At 38.1% G+C, this 22,490-nt stretch overlaps 1 protein-coding gene across 3 annotated transcripts in view; it reads left to right on the top strand.

Annotated features, from left to right (window-relative positions):
* The window catches only part of LOC115438680 (RAS guanyl-releasing protein 2-like), a 39,637-nt gene extending 19,225 nt beyond the window's left edge, over window positions 1–20,412 (top strand). Inside the window, exons 8-17 of one of the 3 annotated variants that reach the window (XM_030162453.1) lie at window positions 598–714; window positions 1,107–1,388; window positions 5,096–5,170; window positions 6,186–6,305; window positions 6,706–6,821; window positions 6,941–7,082; window positions 11,809–11,845; window positions 15,205–15,363; window positions 17,386–17,448; window positions 18,899–20,412. In XM_030162453.1, coding sequence (XP_030018313.1) covers window positions 598–714; window positions 1,107–1,388; window positions 5,096–5,170; window positions 6,186–6,305; window positions 6,706–6,821; window positions 6,941–7,082; window positions 11,809–11,845; window positions 15,205–15,363; window positions 17,386–17,444 — 1,107 coding nt within the window. In that variant the 3' untranslated portion in view covers window positions 17,445–17,448; window positions 18,899–20,412. Of the gene's footprint in view, window positions 1–597; window positions 715–1,106; window positions 1,389–5,095; window positions 5,171–6,182; window positions 6,306–6,705; window positions 6,822–6,940; window positions 7,083–11,808; window positions 11,846–15,204; window positions 15,364–17,385; window positions 17,449–18,867 lie in introns of all 3 variants that reach the window. The other 2 variants (XM_030162451.1, XM_030162452.1) reach the window with 2 other exon arrangements.
* The last annotated feature ends 2,078 nt before the right edge of the window (window positions 20,413–22,490 follow it).

The raw sequence follows: 22,490 nt of genomic DNA, 5'->3' as shown, positions 1-22,490 counted from the left end.
CTCGTAGCCCTATCGTACAAACAGCATTTATTCTGCACCCAGTGGAAAGATCTGGCATGTTGACAATGATACCTTTTCCAGGACTCGCTATTGGACACATGCACATGTAGTTCAGCCAGTCTGACTCTCCACATTGCCGGGCTGCTTTCCACGCTGCTTTGCCTGAATCGATTCCAAAGGGTGTTTGAACTGAGTCAAATGATCTCCTCTGGCTGCCCTCCCACACAGCTGTGACCCTCATTGATTTTTTAGCAAGATGCCATGCAGGCTGGAGGGCAACGTGGTGGCCTGTAGCGCACCATTCACAAAATGTTATCTTAACTTTGACATAGACTGGTTACAACATTCAGTAATATCTTGCTCTGCTCAGATAAACTTATTAGATTCCTGTGCATGTGGGCTGCTCACTTTGCAAAGTTTTCCATAAACTTTGCCTCCAAAGCTTTTGAGTTTCTTTCCATTTAAATCTTTTTTAACCTACAGAACCTTCGCTCTCTTTCACTCTGGCTAAAATGTTCTTTGGCTGTGGCTGACATATTTATGCACTGCCTCCTCTCTCACCTTTTCACCTAATATTTCTTCTTGTTCTGTCCACAGAAGCTGCTGCAGTTGCAGAACTTTAACACGCTGATGGCGGTGGTGGGTGGCCTCAGCAACAGCTCCATCTCTCGTCTTAAAGACACTCAGGCCCACATCAGTGCGGAAACCAACAAGGTATCCCTCAGCGATCACTGATTAGTGTCTGGCATCCACTGCTAACACCCAGACAAGTTTTATGTTGCAGGTTGATACACTTATTAACTTGTATTTTGTAGTGCACAAATTCACCCTGCAAACTGCCAAATTCTTTATCTGTGCTCATTACTCCCACTCAGAGGCTTTTTAGAGCTATGAATTCCAGCCATATGACTGGAAAGTAGATTGCAACAGTTGGGGAAGTATATGTGTCTTGTTAGTTATATAAGTCCATCTGCAGCAAAGCTTTCTGAATGATTTAGATTCTTCTAAACAAATCTCTTCTGCCAGCTGTGGTTCCTGCCATCTGTCTTCTCATCACCTCCCATTGTCTACATACCTGCCTTCCTCCTTCTCCTCTCAACCTTTAGGTGTTCAACAGTCTCATTGAACTGGTGACATCATGTGGAAACTACAGTCAATACCGCAAGCGATTCTCAGAGTGCTCGGGCTTTCGCTTCCCTATTCTTGGTGTGCACCTGAAAGACCTGATCGCTGTGCATGTGGCGCTGCCAGACTGGGCAGACAAAGAGAAAACACGGGTCAACCTTGCAAAGACCCAACAGCTGTATGCCATCCTTCAGGAACTGGCGCTGATCCAGAACACACCTCCAAACACTGATGCAAACACAGACCTGCTGAACCTGCTTACGGTTAGTGTAAAGATGGAACAGAATGCATATGTGTTGTACGCAAAAGAAAAAAGAGGTTGTATAAATAATATTTTAGTAGGAAAACTGCGGGTCCTAAATTTCTAGGTGCTTATTTAAAGCTGTCTGGATAGAGATTGTTATTCATCATGAGGTGCAATAGAGATGCAAATCATTCATCAACCATCTAAGACAGCAGTGAAGTAGGAGGGAAAACTCATGGTGGAAGATGAAAACTTTATGTCCTGGCAGTGGAAAAGGCAGCCTGTTTGATCCACAGACTTTGTTCTGCAGTGATTTGATTGGCGCCTGTTCAGACAGACTGTACATGAACAAGATGGGAGGAAACTGCGAACAGACAATGGACAGAGCTACAAAATTGAGGCTTCCTAAGAATTAAAAGAATAACACTTACATGGCTGCAAGCTAGACTGAGAAATAAAAAAAAACGTGACTCTGCCAACTAATTGAAGTACTTTTCATCATCACCATGGTACGAACACAGATGACATATACATTAAAAAAAAGTCGGCCTGAGATGCAATGAATAACAGATCTCACATTCACCCTCAGCATTTGAACATGTGACCATTTGACCAATCATATGAAGCCCTGGTGAGCCACAGCTATGTTAGGTTGGGAGGTTTGTTTCTCTGTTCACCTCAAGTAATTTATCATCATCGCAGTATTGAAGAAATTACTATCACTTACTTTCTTCGTATTTTGTAGGTGTACTGTGTCTGCTGGAAGTGGTGACCATGTGTATTACAGCAATATCTATGATGTTATAATTGACAAATACAATAAGGCAGAGGCAGTAGAAGCTATTTGCTGGGGCATTTCCCGCCATATAACAGTTGAAAACTGTTATCAGCTATTGTTTGACTTATGTCAAATACAGTCGTGAAAAAAATTATTAGACCACCCTTATTTTCTTCCATTTTTCCATTGTTTGTTTTAATCCCTGGTACAACTAAAGGTACTTTACATTTGTTTGGATGACTATAATGATAACAACAAAAATAGCACATAAGAGTTTAATTTCAGAGCTGATATCTAGCCATTTTCCATGTGTTTCTTGATAATAACCAAAATCACTTAAGTTCTTACATCAATAGCTATAGCATTGTACTGACAAAAACGGTGTTTTTAGGCATTCCATGTTTTCTTTTCTGTCTGTTTTAGTCATATGATACACACAGGAGTTAGTATTTGATTGCATAACTATTGTTTTTCATGACTTTTGGTGGTATAATAATTTTTACGTGACTATATAGCAAATGGAATGAGGATATTCATGTCAATCCAAGTGGCTAATTTTGGAACGAGGGTGAATGATTTCATCCATTTGTTTTCATGCGCATCCAATTCCAAGTCAGTTTAAGGCAGTGGTTCTCAGTCTTTTTCTCTTGGGCCCCCCTCTGGAGGACGAAAAATCTCCAGGCCCCCCTCAACCCCAACAACATTGTAACAGTGGTGCAAATATATCTTTTATTGAAAGAAACCAATATTGTAACAATACTTTTGCTTTTCCTTGCCTAATTTGTTGTGCAAATTTAAAAAAAAAAACGTACATTTTTGCTTGAATAATACAAATGAACTCAGCCAGTCTGCTCCCTGAGACAATAGTTTTCCAAATAAAAATAGGAAATGCACAATTATCTTACAACTATGACAATAAAGTTACTTTTTTTAGAACAACAAAGTAATTTTGGTAACAAAGATGAACATTTTAACAATATCAGTGGCTGCAATGAGCCCGTTTCCATTGCACATCTCAGAACATTAAAGTGTAAACTGGACAAAAACAGAAACATGTCACATTTTTCTTTTCCAGTCCAATCCTTGTCCATTCTCCAAACCTAAACTCTTTGCCTAGTCTAGTGACAGATCACCATGGCAGTAGATTTGTTTCTTGTACGTGCCTAAAATGACTCCAGGGTGCTCCAACGCCAAAACATTAGTTCCACCTGATACATGTTCTAACCTGAAGAGAAAAAAAAAGCACCCAGGAGAGATCCCATGCCATGTTATTTGGTCAAAAATACATAGAACTATGTATGTTTAAGACACCAACAAAGATTCACAGTCATAAAACCTCTGCTTTAACATTTCCTCAATGGAGCTATCTGAACTTATTAGATTGTTAACCTACACTTTAACCTCCTGTCTGTTCCTGTCTAGTGATTAAAGATTAAAAGTGGTTTAGCTGCAGGTGCAATGACCTTGAAGTAAGAAGTTCAGATCAGTGTAAAATGGTTGTGAGACCATTTTATCTGATATCACATTATTCAGCTTAATACATTTTTTTTCATTGTTTTTTTTTTCATCTATTTAATCATCAGTTGTTTAGCTATGAGGTGTGAATATTCTTCAAAGTACAAAACTTCATCACAATCCTTTATTTTCTGTCTTGCTCTACTCATAGTCTGCACTATATTTACATTAATCACCACTCAATGCCAAGACGGACATCATACCACTTGAGAGAATTCCTCATCTTTAAGCACAAACGTTTAATATAGTTACCCCCAATAGACCAGCATTCTGGAGCAGAATCATAGCATAATTCTTCGTCTTACAACATATGTGCAGGGAGAGTCAGCTCAGTCTGGGAATTCTGAGTGAGACTGATCTTAACTCTGTTGCTGCCTGCATTTCAGCATGAAAGCTAAGGTGATGTTTTAGCACACTGCACGATGTAGATAAGAGATTTCCGAATTTGAGTATATGAGCTTTCTGAGTTTAAACAATCCCAAGAGATCAATTAGCTCAATCCTGCTGCAGGCATTCATGTGAGGTTTGAGCTGGCAGTCCTTTTTTTTTTTTTCCGTGTGAAAATGAAATCTAAGGACTTGACAGATTTCTGAGCTGAGGGGCACCACGTAAACTTGCTGGACAGAGTCAATACCCAATTATCTTATGCCGGTGCTTATTGGAATTTATCTAGTTTCAGTCTTGCTTAGTTCACAGCTGGAAGAGGGGAAAGGAGGTCAATAAATCACTAAAAATAATGAAAAGTGGAAGGCTTTCCTTTGTAGGGAGCTAAAATAAGCAAACCACACATGCACATCTATCATATTAATCCTCTCTCCCAAATGAAAGGCATTCTATTGAATCATTCTGAATGTGGTGAATCATTTACAGCTAACCTTAGCCCAGACATACTAAAAGCTCTACTAAATCAGACAACCAAACAAGAAGAAAAACCCCTTTTCCTTCCGCACTTACCACTTAAACTCAATAAAAGCCAGGAAACACAATTACGTTAAGAGAATGGCTCTGAGGAAAATAATTTAGGCCAACAATGGATGCAGTGGAGGATTACATGTGGCAGTTGGCTCCAATGTGTTAAGTGGAGTAAAAATAGAGGTTACTTTCTCACCTGTTGCTATAGTGGCCTTACTTAATTCCTATAATGAACTAATCTGCGAAGTTGTTAGTATGTGTTAAGTTGGCCATAAAGGTTACAGCTTTGGGAACGGTCTAACAAAAGGTAGCAAATGAACAGAATTAAATACAACAACATGTTTAAAAGTCTGCAGGATGTTATGTGTTTAAGAGAAGGCTGGTACCCTTTACTACAAATCATGTTTCAGGGAGGAAGACACTGCCTTTGATAATATCTAATATGGTGTGTCACAGTGATCTGATGACCTGTGATATCAGGTCATTGTGCTCTTTACTCACACTGCCTCTGCTCTGTTCAGGTCTCTCTGGACCAGTATCACACAGAGGAGGAGATCTACCAGATGTCTTTACAGAGAGAGCCTCGCAAGCCAGTGGTGAGAAGCACACTGATATACACTGTCAATCCCTCAATACACTGCTTTTACAATAGTTCCCAGCCTTGGCAGCGATGTTATTTACTTCTGTCCTGGTATAAATGATGATCCTGGTGTATTTTAGAGCATAAATCTTAGGCTCTCAAACATGTTCAGCTCACAGCTTACAGTAATACATTACGAAATACCACAAAATCTGCACTTTTTTACTGACTGAATGTTGAGGTAACCGTGACTGACTTTATTTTCACTGTCTTCAGACTCTACTATTTGCTCAGAGAATGGTTCATTTGGGGATGTTAATAAAAATGTAAAATGTTAGGCTTTCTTTACTGAGTGCTCCCCCTACATTTTGACATTTTCACATTCTCAAGTGCAGAGAGAGAGCAGAGCAGTGCAGGAATGAAGCAGTTTCGTTTACATACTTTGGATTGTTGTGTATTTTTCTCTGCTACTTCATGGCCCACTAAGATTTTTGAATCTCAGTTCTAAACTTGTTAAAGACAGGCTTAGATAATGCTGTCACATCTGTACAGTCACAGCAAAAGCAACCAAAATGACTGTATGGATGTGATTTAGTCATCAAATAAAAGTCATATGCATATAAGTACCTGACAAATACATGCAGAAAAGGTTGTAAAAACAAAATTTGTGTTGGTGCTAAAACTTTTATATTAATACAGACTGATAAAGTAATGTATTTATGAGTATGTGTGATGCATTGCGTAGAACTGCCTGAATGATGATGAATACGCACACTGCAGATTTATCACATCATTCAGGCCTACCGTATACGTAAAGAAATGCCACAAATCTATAATGAAAATCGTTGTCTCCATTCTTGTCTTGAGTCATTTCAATCCACTGTAGTGTCTATTGACTGCAGCTCTGTGCAGGAGTTTCATTTTCCTTTGTTTCTTTGCAAGATGACAGCTTCTGCCTCCCTGGGTTGATATTGATCTCATCACTTTTATTTATTTATTTATTTGTTTATTTATTCAACCATCTGTAGCAGAACTCCAGCCCTCCAACTGCGCCTGATCCCAAGCCCACTATGATTGATGAATGGGCTGTGTCAGTGAAGCCCAACGCTGACCCGACGATCATCAAGAAACACATAGAGAAAATGGTGGAGGTGAGTTTTCAACACCAGCATTCCTCTTCCACAAGGATTTAATTTCTGTTCAGCCGAAAACCTGCATTTCTGGGTACTTATTATAATGAAAGGCACTATTCCTAGAAATAATCTCAGTATATTTCCATGCTTTGGTGCATTTCTGACCATGAATGTGCATTTCAAGTGTCCAGAAATGTCACTTTTTGGCAACTGCTTTTTGTTATGACCCAAGAAATCCATCTTAACTAACTGCTGATTATACTTTTACCAGATTTTTTTCTCAATAATTATCAGTCCTGAAAAGGTCATTTCAAACTCTCTGTATTGTTTTCTGTGACAGTGAGGAATTGCGTTATTTCAGCCTTTTAAAAACATGTCAATCCTGTGAGTAACCTTTGCGAACTTCATGCTCAAACAGTCAGTCTTCAAGAACTTCGACACTGACGGCGACGGCCACATCTCCAGGGAGGAATTCGAAGCAATCAGGAACAACTTCCCTTACCTCAGTAAATTTGGAGAACTGGACAAGAATCAGTGAGATTTGTAGATTTTTTTCCCCTGTTATTGAATCACACTGATCAGAAAAGATCTTTACAGTTCATGAACTAAACTGTCAGCTCACTTCTCTGCTGTCATTTTCCTTCCCATCACAGAGACGGGAAAATCAGTAGAGAAGAGATGATAGACTACTTTATGAAAGCCAGCTCTCTGCTAAACTGCAAGATGGGCTTCATTCACACTTTTACTGAGACCACCTACGTCAAGCCTACGTTCTGCGAGCACTGTGCTGGCTTTGTGAGTAAACACCCACTACTCAATATAAATTATTTGTACCTTTGTTACATCCACAGCTTGTCCTTGAAAATTACACAAATACTGTTTGTATCTATATCATTACAGTGATTTATAGACCCCTGTGGCTATCAGGATTGTCTTAAAATAGCATTGATCTGTGCTGTGTTTGTTTTCAAGTGCATTGATTTCATGACTCATCCAATCAATGGCACGTGTCATAGAGTGTCTGTGCAAAAAGGTCAAAGGTCGCATGTACTTACAGTGCCATCCCACAACTCTGGACTGCCCCTTCTTTATTATTTATCTCAGCTTTCACCAGCGTTAGCCTCATCTCTCAGAGGTTCCTTCTGCCAGGTCAGGGCAATGCCAATTACTTTGAGCTATAGCCACGCGCTGCTGAAGTTGCATTCTGGGAAATATGGGAGGAAGGTAATTGGGCGAGATGATAACCCTTCTCTGTGGCAGTTTTATGTCTGTGTTGCTGTGTGTGTGTCCTCCGGCCCTTAACGTTCCCCGAAGTCCCCAGAGAGGCCCTCTGTTATTTAGACACAGACAGTGAGTCAGCACTCAGATGTAATGAGAACAGGAGTGGGGCCCTCATATTAAACGCAGATGACATCCCATTCATCTTTGTGTACGGCCAGACACCAGACTGTAATGCTCAATAGAAAATATGCCATAGATTCTTTCATTAACACTTATTGGACACATTAGGATGCATACAAACATATATTTTCAGAGAGGAGCACGGCATTTTCAGACCATCATTTGGGGGGGGCTTAAATAGTGAGCATGGACAGATAAGGACTGTGGCTGCATGCGTCCGTCTTCCTTTGAAAATGTGTGTGGCAGAGGTAGATACACTAGCCACTTCCTCTTTTTTCTGCTTCGTGCTTTCCTCTTGGCTGCGGTGCAAAAACAATATTTTCCCGCAGCCCATTTTTCAGCACTTGTCTCAAACACAAGCCGGGCCTGATGTAAACACTGCAGAGTTCAGTCACCTCTAGTGTCTCACATGCATCTCTATAAGGTTTTGCTATTCTACCCAAAACAACCTTATGACCTTATGTCTTAATTAATGGCATATAGGTGAGTTTTATTAAATGCAAAGAGCAACAAGACACAAAACAGGACGCAAAGTTTATAGTAGAATCTCTTGTTTTTAATTTGGGTTTAGCCGAATTCTTTCACAAGTTCATAGTGTTCATAGCACTTTTTTTGGTCGGTGCAGTTATGTCCACATAGTGAACGAGGACTTGTAAACACACCTCCTGTGGACATGTTTGGGTGGCCTCATTCTGCCCGGTTGCAGAGTTTGCCAGCGAAGGGGCATGTGCCAAAACAAATCTGTTTCCAGTCCCTGTAACCTCAGCTAAACATGGTGGATTGGATTAGATAGATGGATTTTCATTCCAATTCACAACAAGTTTTCTCCTCTGATGTCCAAACCAGTTGATGACACATTCAAGACGTAATCAACAGCTGTACAGTCACATATTGAACCAGGTGGGGGATGTCACTGTACTGAAAAAAGACCTTGGCTTGACTGAAACTACAGGAAGTAGACTGGTATTTTGGAAATCAAGCAAGACTCATGTCATTTGACGAGTTAAACTACTACAGTCACGGAAAAAATTATTAGACCATCAAAAGTAATCAAAAACAATGGTTATGCAATTAAGGACTAACTCCTGTGTGTATCATGTGACTAAAACAGGCAGAAAAGAAAAATGGAATGCCTAAAAGCACTGTTTTTTGCAGTACAATGCCATATGCACATAAGTGATGTTGGTTATTATCAATAAAACCATGAAAAATGGATAGATATCAGCTCGTAAATTAAACTTATGAGCTATTTTTGTTGTTATCATTATATCTGTCCACACAAATGTACCTTTACTTGTACTAGGCATTAAAATGAACAATTGGAGAAAACAAGGGGTAGTTTAATAATTTTTTCCGCGACTGTATATTAGCGTTTAAATCACAGTATTAGCATCTGGGGTTCATTACTGGTACTGTCAATGTGGTTTAGGAAAGCCACCAAAACGTACTTTACTTTAAATAACTTTTCAAAAGAGTTGTAGCTGAATGGAAAACACTAATGTGAATCTGAAATGAGCAAATGAAACATGGACAGTTTCCTTTTAGTATTAAAAAAGTCATTTTATCTGTCTGCAGCTGCTTACATTTCGTCAGTTTAGCTCAGGAACAAAATGACTGGCAATTCTTGCCCTCAGAGTCTGGACGGGAAAGATAAAATGCTTTTTTAGACACAGGATTTGCAACAGGAACAGCAGCATTTTTGCACGTTGTTTACTAGAAGAAAAAAACCCACAGTGAATATTTACTGCAGATTATGTTCTGCTAATGTAGCGCTTCAGAGATTTCATTTTAAATCCAATGAGATCTAATATGTCAGGGTAAGTTTCAACGTTCATGCTCTGTCACACTCAACTTCCTGGATAAAACATAATAAGCGTATAAAAGAGATGTCTTTAAATGGTTCCAAGAGTATTAGAGAGGATCTGTTTATGTAAATATATCAAAGAGGACATTTCTTGATATTAAATGTGATCCCTGGGCTCTAATTAGCAGCACATTCCCATTACTCTAAATCTGACTTTACACTCTAAATGCACGTTCTTACAGAGTATTAGTGTGTTTCCTTTTCCTAGTCTGTATTGTATTGTGTTTTACAGTCAACGGAGTCAGTAAAGGTCAGTCAGTGTAGGCAGAGCTGTGATGATAGCTGTGTTTAGATGTTCTCGTAACTGACTTCTCTTTGTTGTAGAGCCTCTGGCTGTGTTTACGGTCTCCCATTGCGTTCGAGGGTATCTTTGTATATGTGTGTGTGCGATGTGCATCCAGGAGTGTATGTGTGCTCGCATGCATGAATGTAGGTTTATGTGTGTGTGTGTAGAGGTCAGGATATTTTGTGCCTCTTCAGATGTGCCAGTGCAGTGTGTGATCTCCAGCTCGGCTCTTTCATGTCATTGTTCCCCCACTGGCTGTGCTCTCCCTGCGTCCCGCTTGATCTCGGTCTCCCTCCACCCCCTCTGTCCCGCCAACCTCCTCCCTGTCCCCTTTTCCTCTCCTCCATCTCTCTGCTTCATTGTGCCACTTTTCGTCATTACATTTCCTCAGGTATACATCGAGATGTTTAAACTTTCCAGTATGTAGCCCATTAGTCGCTAATTATGTATACTTTTCTTTACTGCCAACCATTTTCCAAAACATAAGTTTTTAGATGAATTCTCTACATTTTAGGCAGTTATTGCTTTCCATTTCACAGTTCACTACAGCCCGGAGAGCCTTAAAACCTGCTTAGGCAGGCCAGTATGAAACATTATTAGAGGTGTTTCCAGTTATTTAACCTTTCAGCAGAGGTTGTGCTTACACATCCAAAAAAATCAATCCCAGATGACAAAACCATTATGTATGGACATTGGAATAAATTAAATATGTTATTTAAAGACTGCCGACATGAAAAAAGATCTAAAACTGGTGTGTATCAGTTGTTTTTGGCAATAAAAGACAAAAAACACTTGAGCTTCAGGAACACCGGTAATGTATCTGATAGGTTTTCTGTAATTTGAGTGAGTGAGTGCTTTCTATAGTTTTTTACACTACCTGATCAAAAAACCAGTCCACACCAACTCCTGGGTTTAACTAAGCAAAAACTTTAGATCTCTCTATTGGATAATATTACTGTGATTGATATGTTTCAGCTGAAAACAATGTATTTTAACTCTTAACTGATGCGGTGAGTAGCTTCTTATTTCTTAAACAACTATCAGTTTACTGGAGAGCATAAAAATTGGACAATGACATTTCATCAGGTTCATCTGGCTTGCGATAGAGTGGTTTAGGGAACGTGAGGCATCATCTTCACACCACAGACTCCACAGTTGAACCCTATTGAGAATCTATGGGACGTGCTGGAGAAGACTCTTCGTGGCGGTCTGACTGTCCGATTGTCAAAACAAGGTCATGATGAAAAATTAATGCAAGTATGGATGGAAATAAATGTTGTGACATTTACCGTGATGGAAAAAGCTCTAGGTGGCCTAAACAATGCCACGGTGAATGTAATCGAAGCTAAAGGTGATTCAGTGAAATATTGTGTGTATAAACAGAAAACACTGGTTGACTTACTACAACGCAGTAAGTATTCTAAAAGTGTATGTCAATGACCTAACTATATAAAACATGAGGTACTGTACATTTTTTTTAATTTTTCAAGTTGAGATGTTACAAACAGATGCCTCAGTCTTTGTCTTAATTTTAGCTCATGACACAAAAAATAAGAAATGAATAATTATAGTAAGTGGTATGTATAACCTTTAGGTGGTTAGCAAAGAAGTGGATGGGATTCCTAATACATGAAATAAGTTAAAACATTCACAGTGGATTCTTTAGGGTGAAAATATGGGTTTGAAGCGTGAGAAGGATTGCATACTATCTGCACCTGTGTCTGTTCATTATGTAATCCAATTTCCAAATTTAGTACAGTAGTTGTTCAGTAACTATAGCTATCCTCTTTCCATACAGTATGGACATAAAGGAATTTCTATTCTAATTAGCCTATTATTCAACCCTTTCTTTGTAATTGTCCACCACCGTGACATTTTTAACATACCTCTGGCTGTCATAGAAGTGAAAACATATCCTAATTAACTTTCACCTTTCTCCTGCCCTTTCCTTTCTCTCTGTGTTTTTGTAGATATGGGGTTTTTACAAGCAAGGCTACAAGTGTAAAGGTAAGAGAGCAGCTGAGTGTCATTTTATTCTGTGTTGTTGCTGAGAGGTGCATGAATGGTACAACTTCAAAGAATTAGGGATTCTTTTTGAGACCATTGATTCCCAGACACCGCAACCCAACGCTTCCTCTGTAGATAAAAATCCACACAAGGTTGAAGCGCTGAGTAAATGTCATCGACACATAAAGCCTCGCAAAATATAACACACTTTCAGTCTGAGTCTAAACACAAAGCTGTGTTAACTAACAGATGGAAAAGCCATATGAGCTGAGACCACAGTGCACACAATGCAGAATTATTTGCCCTTTCAGTGCCTCCAATAGATGAGTGTTTAAGGAAGCTGGTTCGTTTCACAAATGTACATAAACACAGGTGAGCAACATCACACCCTCCTGCCGTGATCCTCATGGTCATTAGCTCGGGAAAACACACACTCATACGCTTCCATTTCCCTCGACGTCTTTACTGCTGGTGGTCTGTTCTGATGCTAAAATTAAGTGGTGATAATCTGCAGACATTCAGCACACTAAATAACTTACTCTACATATGTTTCCAACCAGATGTCAAGCAAAAACTTCAAAAAGGATGCCAGATTTAAAATGCAAATTGTGTGTTTCCATCTGCTGTAGTCTTTCAAGAAGTGATTAATTAAATCATGAATGAGATATGAATTGGAGAAGTCAGGGTGGGCTGATATTTTACAGGCACATTTTTATTGGCAGGTGTTTAGCGAATTAGTTTTGATTGCTGCTTATACCCCAGGGCTGTGAGTATGTGTGTCCTTCCTGTACCATTTGTTTTTTTTTAATGATTTTTCTGCATAGTTGAGTATACCTCCTGTCAATATTTTTTGCTAAAAATAAGTAGAATGCAAATGTTAAAATAGCAGGAGAAGCAGAATGTACACAAACAGTATGCATGTGCCCTTCTTGTTCATCAGACGACATAATTATATCCTGTTATCTCTCATTTTGTTCTTTGAAACCAGGCAGGCTAATTATCAACTTTCTTGCCCACTTTCATTCTCAGCATTATCTGCCTCCTCATTCATTCAGGTTAATTTCAGGTGGGGTAACTAACGCTTATTAAATAGCAGGCAAGTTATCATCAGACAGCTGAGTTGCATAGCAACTAGAGTAATTAATGCTCCTTGGGGCCTTTGAGGTCTTGCGGTCTGTTCCAAGCGGTTCTCACAACGCACTGAACCTTGTGTTTAGGCAGAGAAAAAAAGACAGCTATGTGATTCTTGGCTAATTTTTATAATTACTTTTTAATAATAAAGTCTGTTCAGGTTTTCAGTTTAATTTCAGCTCAAGCACCTAATTCCAAAGTGTTATCTTGGCTATTAAAGTACAATCATACCCACATGAATGTTGTTGAGACAAGAAAATGGCAGGTGAAAAGACCACAAACATAAACAACTACACAAACAGGTCTATTTTTTTTTTTTCTCACACAAACCTCAGTCTCTCGTGTTCTTGAAACTTTCCCATCTCTATTCAGCTGTGGAGTGTCTCTGTGGAAGTCTCACTGGGACTGTGTGAGTGTTCTGGCTTGTACCAGTGCATTAATGAGACCAGAGGAAGTCAATGAGAGCCCTACAGTCATTCATCCCTATTACCATTGTTGGCCTGTACTCGGAGAAGGAGAGAGCGGCAGGAACATAATTGAAATGAATCACCCACTGCAGTGCAAGAGCAGAGAGTAGTGAGAACTCTGAGTGTGTGCTGCTGGATGTGCACTTTAACTGTAGTAGTATAGATATGAAGGCTTATGCATATCCTCACATGGTTGTGTGGATGTAGTTTTGACGCAACATTAGCATTCTAACTTTTAACATAAAACATAGACAGACTTTATTTGTCATTCCAGATTTTACATAAAAAATGAAATTTCTTTGCAGTTGGCTCAGCAGGCAGCATCAATAAATACAACAGGCACTATATATACAGGAGAATATATACAGGATAGAATAAATATGCATATAGTTAATATTGCACAGTTATATTGCATATTGGAGCAGTCCTGTGTAGGTGAGGGAGGAGGGGAGGTATTATGTTGAGTTCAGCAGTTGTACGGCATGTGGGATGAAACTATTTCTGAGCCTGGCTGGTCTGCTACAAATGCTACGGAACCTCCTACCCGAGGCCAGCACCGAGAACAGTCCACGATGGGGGTGGGGTCTTTGATGATGATCTGAACCCTAGTCAGACAGCATTTTTCGCTCTTTATATTAATACATGAAATTTAAAGCATCTTAACAAGCTCAATCCGTACTTGTATCTATGAAAACTCCTCAAATCCAAGGAATTTAGAAAACAACAAGCAGTGGGATAATAAGTAACTACAGCAAAAAGAAGAAGGACAAAACAAACTCAGAACTGCAGGTAATGTCAGCTTTGTTTTCCCACAGTGTTAATGGTTCAAGGTCTATATGTTTTTCTAGAAGTCTGAAGAAGCACAAAGTCGCTTGAAACATCAACAACACCCAGCATTACAAATAGGAAGAAAGGAAAAAAAAAAAATAAAAATAATAATAATAATAATATACATGTTTTGGTGCTCTGTTCTTTTCACACCATGAGACCTTGATAAACAGTGTTATTTGTTATTGAAAAGTTATTTTATGATGCTTTTTCTTATCCAATCTTTTTCATCTTTCTAACAACACAGTTATCTTAGATGAATACAAAAACTAGAGGTAGCCATTTACTGATGATCAAACTAAAACTGATTATGTAAAAGTTAATAAAACTAAACAGAAATCAAAAAACAAACTGAAAGACAAAAACTGAAGTGGACTTAATAGTTGATAGTTAAAAAGATTTGAACTTTCTGGGGTGAGTTGGGTCTTTTTAAGTAACTTCAGGTTGACATTGAATATTTCTAAAAAAAAAAAAAAAAACCTTGTGAGAAATACCATCTCATAAACGTCAAAAGACGGTGTTTTCTATGGTTTTAAGTAGAAATCAAATTGAGGTTTTGTTTTGTTTTTTTACATTCGCATGTTTGTTGCTACATTATTGTCCCTCTCCTTTTAGACTCTCCCCGGTTGACAGAGTTATTGTCAGGCTCACTTGCCCTCACTGTTTGTACGAGCCACTGTTCATGTGTGTGCATGGCATGTCGAAATGCTCTCCCATCACCGTTCACCCCCATGTTTCTGTCTGCACTCATCCCTCTGTCTGACCCTCTGCCTCTCTCTCCCTCTCACCGGCCTTCCTTTTCTTTTATCCCATCTGGCCTCCTCTCTCGCCGCCTGTCCCTCCCTCTCTCGCGGCCCTCCCGTCATCTCCACCTCACCCGGAACCTGTCCCTGCCGTCGTCCCTCTCCCTCCACATGGGTTCCCCGGCGGCAGCCTGCGGGGTGAACTGCCACAAAGCCTGCCGAAGCCGCCTGGCGGTCGAGTGCCGGAAGCGGACCAAGAGCATCAGCCACGAGACGCCACCGGCACTGCAGGCCAGATCCTACAGCTTCCCCCCACCTGCCAACACCCCGCCAAGCCTGCAGGACACAGGTGAGGAGGACTATAAGGCTAAAGCAAGGTAGAGATAATTAATTACACTTTTAGAAACACAGAATAGATTTGGGCTTCATTCAAGAATACCACCTAAAGTGATTCCACAGAATACACACCTCAACAAGAATTTTAACAACATCATTGCCTTCACAACTTTAATAGCTCGTCGGCTCATTCTACTTAAATGGAAAGACAGAAATCCACCCACTTTGAACCTCTGGATTAAAGACCTTATGAACTACCTGACATTAGAGAAAACTAGAAAAGCACTCGGAGAGCGCAGACCTCCACCAAGGCAGATCAGCCCCCCCATTCACCACAAAAATGTAATCATTTGTTCTCTGTGCCACTATCAACGTTTCCTGAAAATTTCATCAAAATCTGTCCATAACTTTTTGAGTTATCTGGCTAACAGACAGACAAACAGACAGACAAACCCCAATGAAAACATAACCTTCGCCGTTCCATGGCAGAGGTAATAAAATATACCACAAGAGGCGATGCAGCCAAATTCTATGCAATGTGGCAACCTGTTTTATCATATATTAAAAAGATGGACACAAACAATTTCTCATTGTAACTAAAGATAGATAGATAGATAGATAGATAGATAGATAGATAGATAGATAGATAGATAGATAGATAGATAGATAGATAGATAGATAGATAGATAGATAGATAGATTATTGTTATTATTATTATTATCATTATTATTATTATTATTATTACCTCCGCCCAGGAGGTTATGTTTTCATCGGGGTTTGTCTTTTAGTAAGATAACTCAAAAAGTTGTGGACGGATTTTGATAAAATTTTCAGGAAATGTTGATACTGGCACAAGGAACAAATGATTAAATTTTGGTGGTGGTCAGGGATGGGGGGGCAGATTTTTTGTTTGTCTGTCTGTCTGTTAGCAAGATAACTCAAAATGTTATCTAAGTTGGTGTCCTCAAATGCAAATGTTTGGTTCACATCCAAACATACTGACTCTACTGTCACAGAAGCATACTAAATTCAGAAAATTTAAGATGCTGGAGTTAGAGAATAAAAAAAAAAAAAAAAAAAAAAAATCATGTCATGAGGAAATATGTGGGTATGATCTGTAATTACTGGATTAAAGATTAACATAATTAGCTATTTATAATAATATTATTATTATTATTATTATTATTATTATTATTATTATTATTATTACTTTATTATTACCACCTTGCAACTTGTTGTTTATTGCTTTATAATGTGCAATTACCTGTTTTTTTCAATACTGTTTTTTCTTTTTTTAGAGTTATTGTTTTGCTATTTTCTTGTAGTATTTCTTGTATGTATCTCCAGTGGTGCACTACGATTGGAACCTCAATTTCCTGAGGGCGGTGCTCAAAGCGTCAAAAAAGTTCTATCTAGTCTAGTCTAATCTAAGGATTACCTCACTCTTTGTGGTCATTTTTTGTACAAAAACTTTACTACTTGTGCATACTTTTAAAACACCAATGACTTGTTTCACGTCAGATGTTAAAAAAGGCATTTTATAATGTACTGTTGAAAAACAAACTTCAAATGTGCCAAATCTCTGACAGGAAATATAATTTACTTTTTGAAATCATAGTCCAAGTGACAGAAAAGTATAGCTTGGAGGTATTTTAGTTTCCCCACTTCATGTCATCGCTGCAACACCTCCACTTTTTGAAGGCTGCTTTTGTCTTTCCTCAAGCTTACGGAGCACTGACATTTGGAAGATATTCTCAAACAGTAGGGTATAATTTGCAATGGTAATGTGATTGGCCCGCCACAGCAAGGCCAGTGACTCACAGATGTGGTGTTTAGCAAAAGTGGTGCCCTGCGATGCGCTGCTTGAAATCCGTGTGAACTCTGCTTGATCGAAGGGCGAGACAATGCTGGAAGCCAAACGAATCAAGCATTGTAAGCAGACGAAGGCCACACATTTCATTAGCTTTTAGCAGCACCGGTGACTTCCCATTTCACTGCCCAATCAATTCCTCATCACCCTCTTTGTTTTCCTCAGTAATTGCGGAGGAGGATATAGAGACGGTGGAGGAAGGAGTATTTGACGTCCACCTATAACCAGGTGAGAAAAATCTTTATTCTGGCTGTTAAAATGTTGTTACTCATTGATGTTAGTGGACACAGATGTGCCAAGTCACCCAGGTATCGCTGTTATCACCTACCAGCTTCACAGTGATACGTTGTTACGTTTCTGCTGAGATCTCTTCTAGTTCTGTTATTGCCACAGAGGAACAATGTTTCACTTCCTTTTCTTAGACGTCTTAATGCAAATATAAATCTAGTCTTTACTAAACTGTTGTTTTCTGTGCACGTAGACTTTTCTCAGAATGACTCATATCAACTTGCATGAGTCAGTCAAATAAAAGAGACTCTTCCTTCATACTTTAGAACAAAGTTCAACGGATCATATGTTTTATGATCACAGATACAGCTTATAAACACCTCAATAAACACCTCAAGTCAATAAAAACACTTTTTTTTCTCTCCACTAATATTATTCAGGTGTTACGCATCCATTCAAACAATACACAGAAAAAATGTAGACAGCAAATGGATGTCTAGTTCATGGAAATTAATTTAGCTTTGTAAAGTCCTGGAAGATTTCTATCTTCTCTGAATCTGTAGGTAAAATAATGAATGTGATGAACCATTGTGAAGTGTGTATGTATTTGATTTTTTTAAAGAATTAATTAAAAAAAAAAAACAGCAGTGCCATTAAACTAATATAGTCAAGTGTAGTAATGACTTTGACATAATAAAATAAATCAATTTTCCAACTCCTTCCTTATCAATATAGTATATATATATATATATATATATATATATATATATATATATATATATATATTTTTTTTTTTTTTTTTTTTTTTTTTTTTTTTTTTTTACTGGAATTCAAGTTTAATTAGTAAATGACTATTAAATATGTTTATAAATAATGCAGCTTATTAGTTATAACTACCTGTCGCCTGTTTTATTTATTAAATTGCTTTTTTAATTCACTCTGGTGCCACTGATGAAACTAAAAGTGAAGCTACACTTCAGTATTATGATCTTCATGTTGTACAGCACCATTAACCAGTATTTTTGGCCCGTTTGTCACATAAGCTTCATGTGAGTGTGAACTGCTCAGAGTGCTTCATTTGACTAATTTTATGAGGCTTTAGAGGTAAAAGTCAATCAGTGTTTTACAAGAAAAAAGCAAAAATTGCTGAAAACAGAGGTGTGGTGTAAAGCTAATTGTGCATTAATAGGATCTTCTTTCCCAGATTTCTCATGTCCTTGGGGGACCCAGCCCACCAGTTTGCAATAAACAGGCTACAGAATGCGAAGTGACACTGCCATTACACACTCTGCTTACAAGTCTAATGGGTTTTTTAATAGATTTTTCTCTGCGCATGTAAACATGTACCACTGCATCCCTCTTTCACTTTGCTGCGACCCCTCTAGGAGGCTTGAATTAAAGTGTGTTTTTGATGAACAGGCCTTTGACAGACTCCAGCTCTCTATTTTAGAAACCCACCTACAGTTGGTGTGCACGAAGCCAAATCAGCGCCTGTTGGGATCCAGACACAGAATGTGCTACAGTTTGTCAGTTTTACAGCCCTCAACACTGGGAAGAAATTGCACTGACTGAACAAGCCAGGATACCTACATGCTGCCCCTTAGTGGACACATACTGCTACTGCAACTCCACATGAGATGAATGTGATGACCAATGTGAATGACTGTAAGATTTCTATGTTAAATTTCTGCATTTTGATTATATGTCAGCCAAGTGTTTTACTGTAAAATGTTATTATATATTAAAAGAAATCCACAAAATTGTATTTTCTTGGTGGAATGTTGAAATCTGTGGATTATATTTGAGTACACTTTGCTATAGATAAGAATGGCTGTCTACATTTTCTTCAGAACATAAAAGAGGTGCTATTATTGCCAAGAATGTATACCTGCCACCCAGACTAAGCTACTGTCTTCTGAGATGCTCCGCTTTTAAGTTAATTATTTTGTTTTGACATACATTTCAGTGGACCAATAATAGCACCAATTTTGCTGTCAAATAACATATTGTTGATCTTGTAATGCCCGTCTCAAAAGTGTCTGCAAAAGCATAAATTTTATCAACAAAAGAAACTGTGTGGACAGTTATAATCTGAATGGATTCATATATGTGTGTTATACTTTTGTCAAGTTTACCTTAATATCAGTAACTGTCCTATAGTTAATACTGTGGTGTTGTTTTGCGTAAACAGTACTGTCTTGTACCAGTGCACTGATAGAGTATCAAACCTCTTGCAGTACTGTGAATGTAGCACAAATACTGAAATGCTGCTGTCAGAAGAAGAACTCATCTTTCACAGTAAATACGTTGACAGCAGAGATGGAAACTTTGTAACTTCCCACTGATTCCTCTGCTGGTTTTAACTGTATTTGCTAGGCTTCTGAGACTGTTGGTAAAACTGTTAAAAAAAAAAGAGAGAGAGGGAAAAAAAAAACGATAACAGAAGAATAATGTTTCAAAAAACTTGAGTAATGAGGCTTTTCATTTGGCAGCAGTGTATAAAAACATTTCCCTGAAAATCAATTTTGATGCAAGTTGTGTTTAGCTGTTTTTATCCTGCATGCTTCTCCCTTCATGGCTCTATTTTGTGACCAGACATCTCTGGCACTGAGGATATTTTATTTTTTAATGTAGCACGGCCTGTTATCTTTTATTTAGGAAACATGAAGTCTGGAGTTCCAGACAGAGGGAGATGGTTTCTGTTGCTTTGTGCCTGTGGAGAGATGGATTCAAACCTTGAGTGCCATATTGTTAACTGCTGGTTTGTCATTGAATGAGACTTCTCACATGGTGTGTATTTATTTTTCCTGTATCAATAGTTGCCGGTCCTTCTGTGTGTTATTCCCAGCTTGATGAAGGATGTTTATTGTTATTCTGTGAACAAATCTTTCAGAGTGATGTCATGCTACTACATGTGGTCCCTAGATGATTCTTCAGTATTAAAAAACACAGACATCACGTTAATATGTCCTCTGGCTAAGAATTTTTCTGTGAATAATGAGAAAGGAAGAGAACAAAAGAGCATTGTCTTTTCTTTTTTTTTTTTTAGCAGGACATCCAGCAGGAGTCAAATATCTGTGACCTTACTTTCAGGTCAGTCATTAATCAACACTGTATTCACAGATGTTTCTATTGTTTCGTATGCTAGTTTTTTCAGCTTTTACTTCCATTTTATATCTACTACCATTAATACTAGGAGTGGCAAAAAGGGTTTTTTAGGGTTTGACAATTACACCTCTAGATCAGGAATTTACTTAATTTTTTTGACACTTAGTTTTTATTAGTCATCATTTTGTCATACATCAGCAATAAATAATAGTCACAATCTAATAGTAAAAATAATTTAGGTTACAGTTATGAAATATCAATCAAGTTACACAATTAAATTTTTAGAGCAGCAGTTTATATAACATGTCACAGGACTATGAGACAAACCACACATTAAATGTATTTAAAGAAACTAATCCATTTGCCCCACCTTATCATGTGAAGTTCATTTTGTAGCCTCAGCATAAATGTTAATCTCTCCATTTTGTGAATTTCATCTACTATTTTCAACCAGTCCTCCAGCATCAGTGGATCAAGTTGAAGCCATTTACAAATGATTGTTTTTTGTTTTGTTTTGGGGTTTTTTTTAGATTTTTTTTTAGATTTTTAGACAGTATTTGTTGTTTATTGTCAAATCGTCAGGAAAATCTCCTAACAGATGTGGTAAAGTAGGTTGCTGTAATTTAAAATCTGAAATCTGTTTTATTTTTATTCCAACATCTTTCCAAAAAGTTGTAATTTTCATACAGGACCAAAAAATGTGGCTGTGGTTTGCCTCTGTGTCCCCGCAACCCCTCAGGAATTTACTTACCGGTAATTTTAATCAAACTTTTTCACAACAAATTACATGATGCTGTCAGTGTTTACACATACAAGGCTTCCCAACAATGGTGATAACATTTGTATGATAAAGTACCAAAACTGTTAAATGATTTAAAAATAAGACAAACCAAAACTCATGCATGTGTGAGACAATTTAGTTTACAACTGCAAAAGTGTTTTTAAGAGAAAACTGTTCTTTTATACCTTTTGTTTCCTAGTTGGAGGCAGATGCAACACTAAAACAGCCTGTACCCCAGTGTCACTTTTGGCTGAAACTACTTTTTCATTCATTTCAAGCCCCACAAAGTTCAATAGAAAATAGTTTCCGTGTGATTTCAGCCCAGCAACGAAACAAAAAATATCTGTGACTGTGGCCATTCCCAAAACAGACTCACTCCAAATGTTGAAATCGATTTTACTACTGCTGTCACATATGCCTTCCATACATGTGACCATGATCCAGAGTCCACTGGTTTTCGATTTCAGACATTAATAACCAGCCCTGAATGATCCTCACAGTCGATGCCACATCTAATTACTCCTAAAAATGAAGTCAGTCTGAGCCTCTGATTGCCCAGCTTCTGCTCTTTATGGTCTGTTCAATGGAAAGGACATTGATCCGACTATTTCCAGCCTTTTAGCTGCCTCATATCTCATCCAGTGCAATGAAACTGCTAAATGCTCTCATGTGGGACTGTGTCGACTAACAATGAACTGATCAGCTGCAGAGGCGATATGTTCATAACTTGTCCTATCGACCTCCACACACATTCAGTGTCTTCACTTTTAACCACATGATTGTGTAAGTGACTTTCATTGCTTCTCATCTTTTAGGTCAAAGGTGTCAAACTCATTTTTTTTCAGGGGCCACATTCAGCCCAATTTAATCTGAAGTGGGCCGGACAAGTAAAATAATAGCATGATAGCCAATAAATAATGACACCTCCAAATGGTTTTAGTGCAAAAAAATGACATTAAGTTATGCCAGTATTTACATTTACAAACTATCCAAACAAAAAGGATGTGAATAACCTGAAAAAAATTACATTTGTCAAGAGATATAAGTGCAATTTTATCAATATTATGCCTTGACATTTATGCATATGCATTATGGATCAGATCCACAAAGACACAAAACATTTAATAACAGGCAGAAAATAGTTAAAATTGTG

This window comes from Sphaeramia orbicularis, chromosome 18, assembly GCF_902148855.1.
Source record: "Sphaeramia orbicularis chromosome 18, fSphaOr1.1, whole genome shotgun sequence".
NCBI classification, from domain to species: Eukaryota; Metazoa; Chordata; class Actinopteri; order Kurtiformes; family Apogonidae; genus Sphaeramia; species Sphaeramia orbicularis.
The sequence above is the reverse complement of the archived record's forward strand: the minus strand, read 5'-3'. Positions and strand labels throughout refer to the sequence as shown.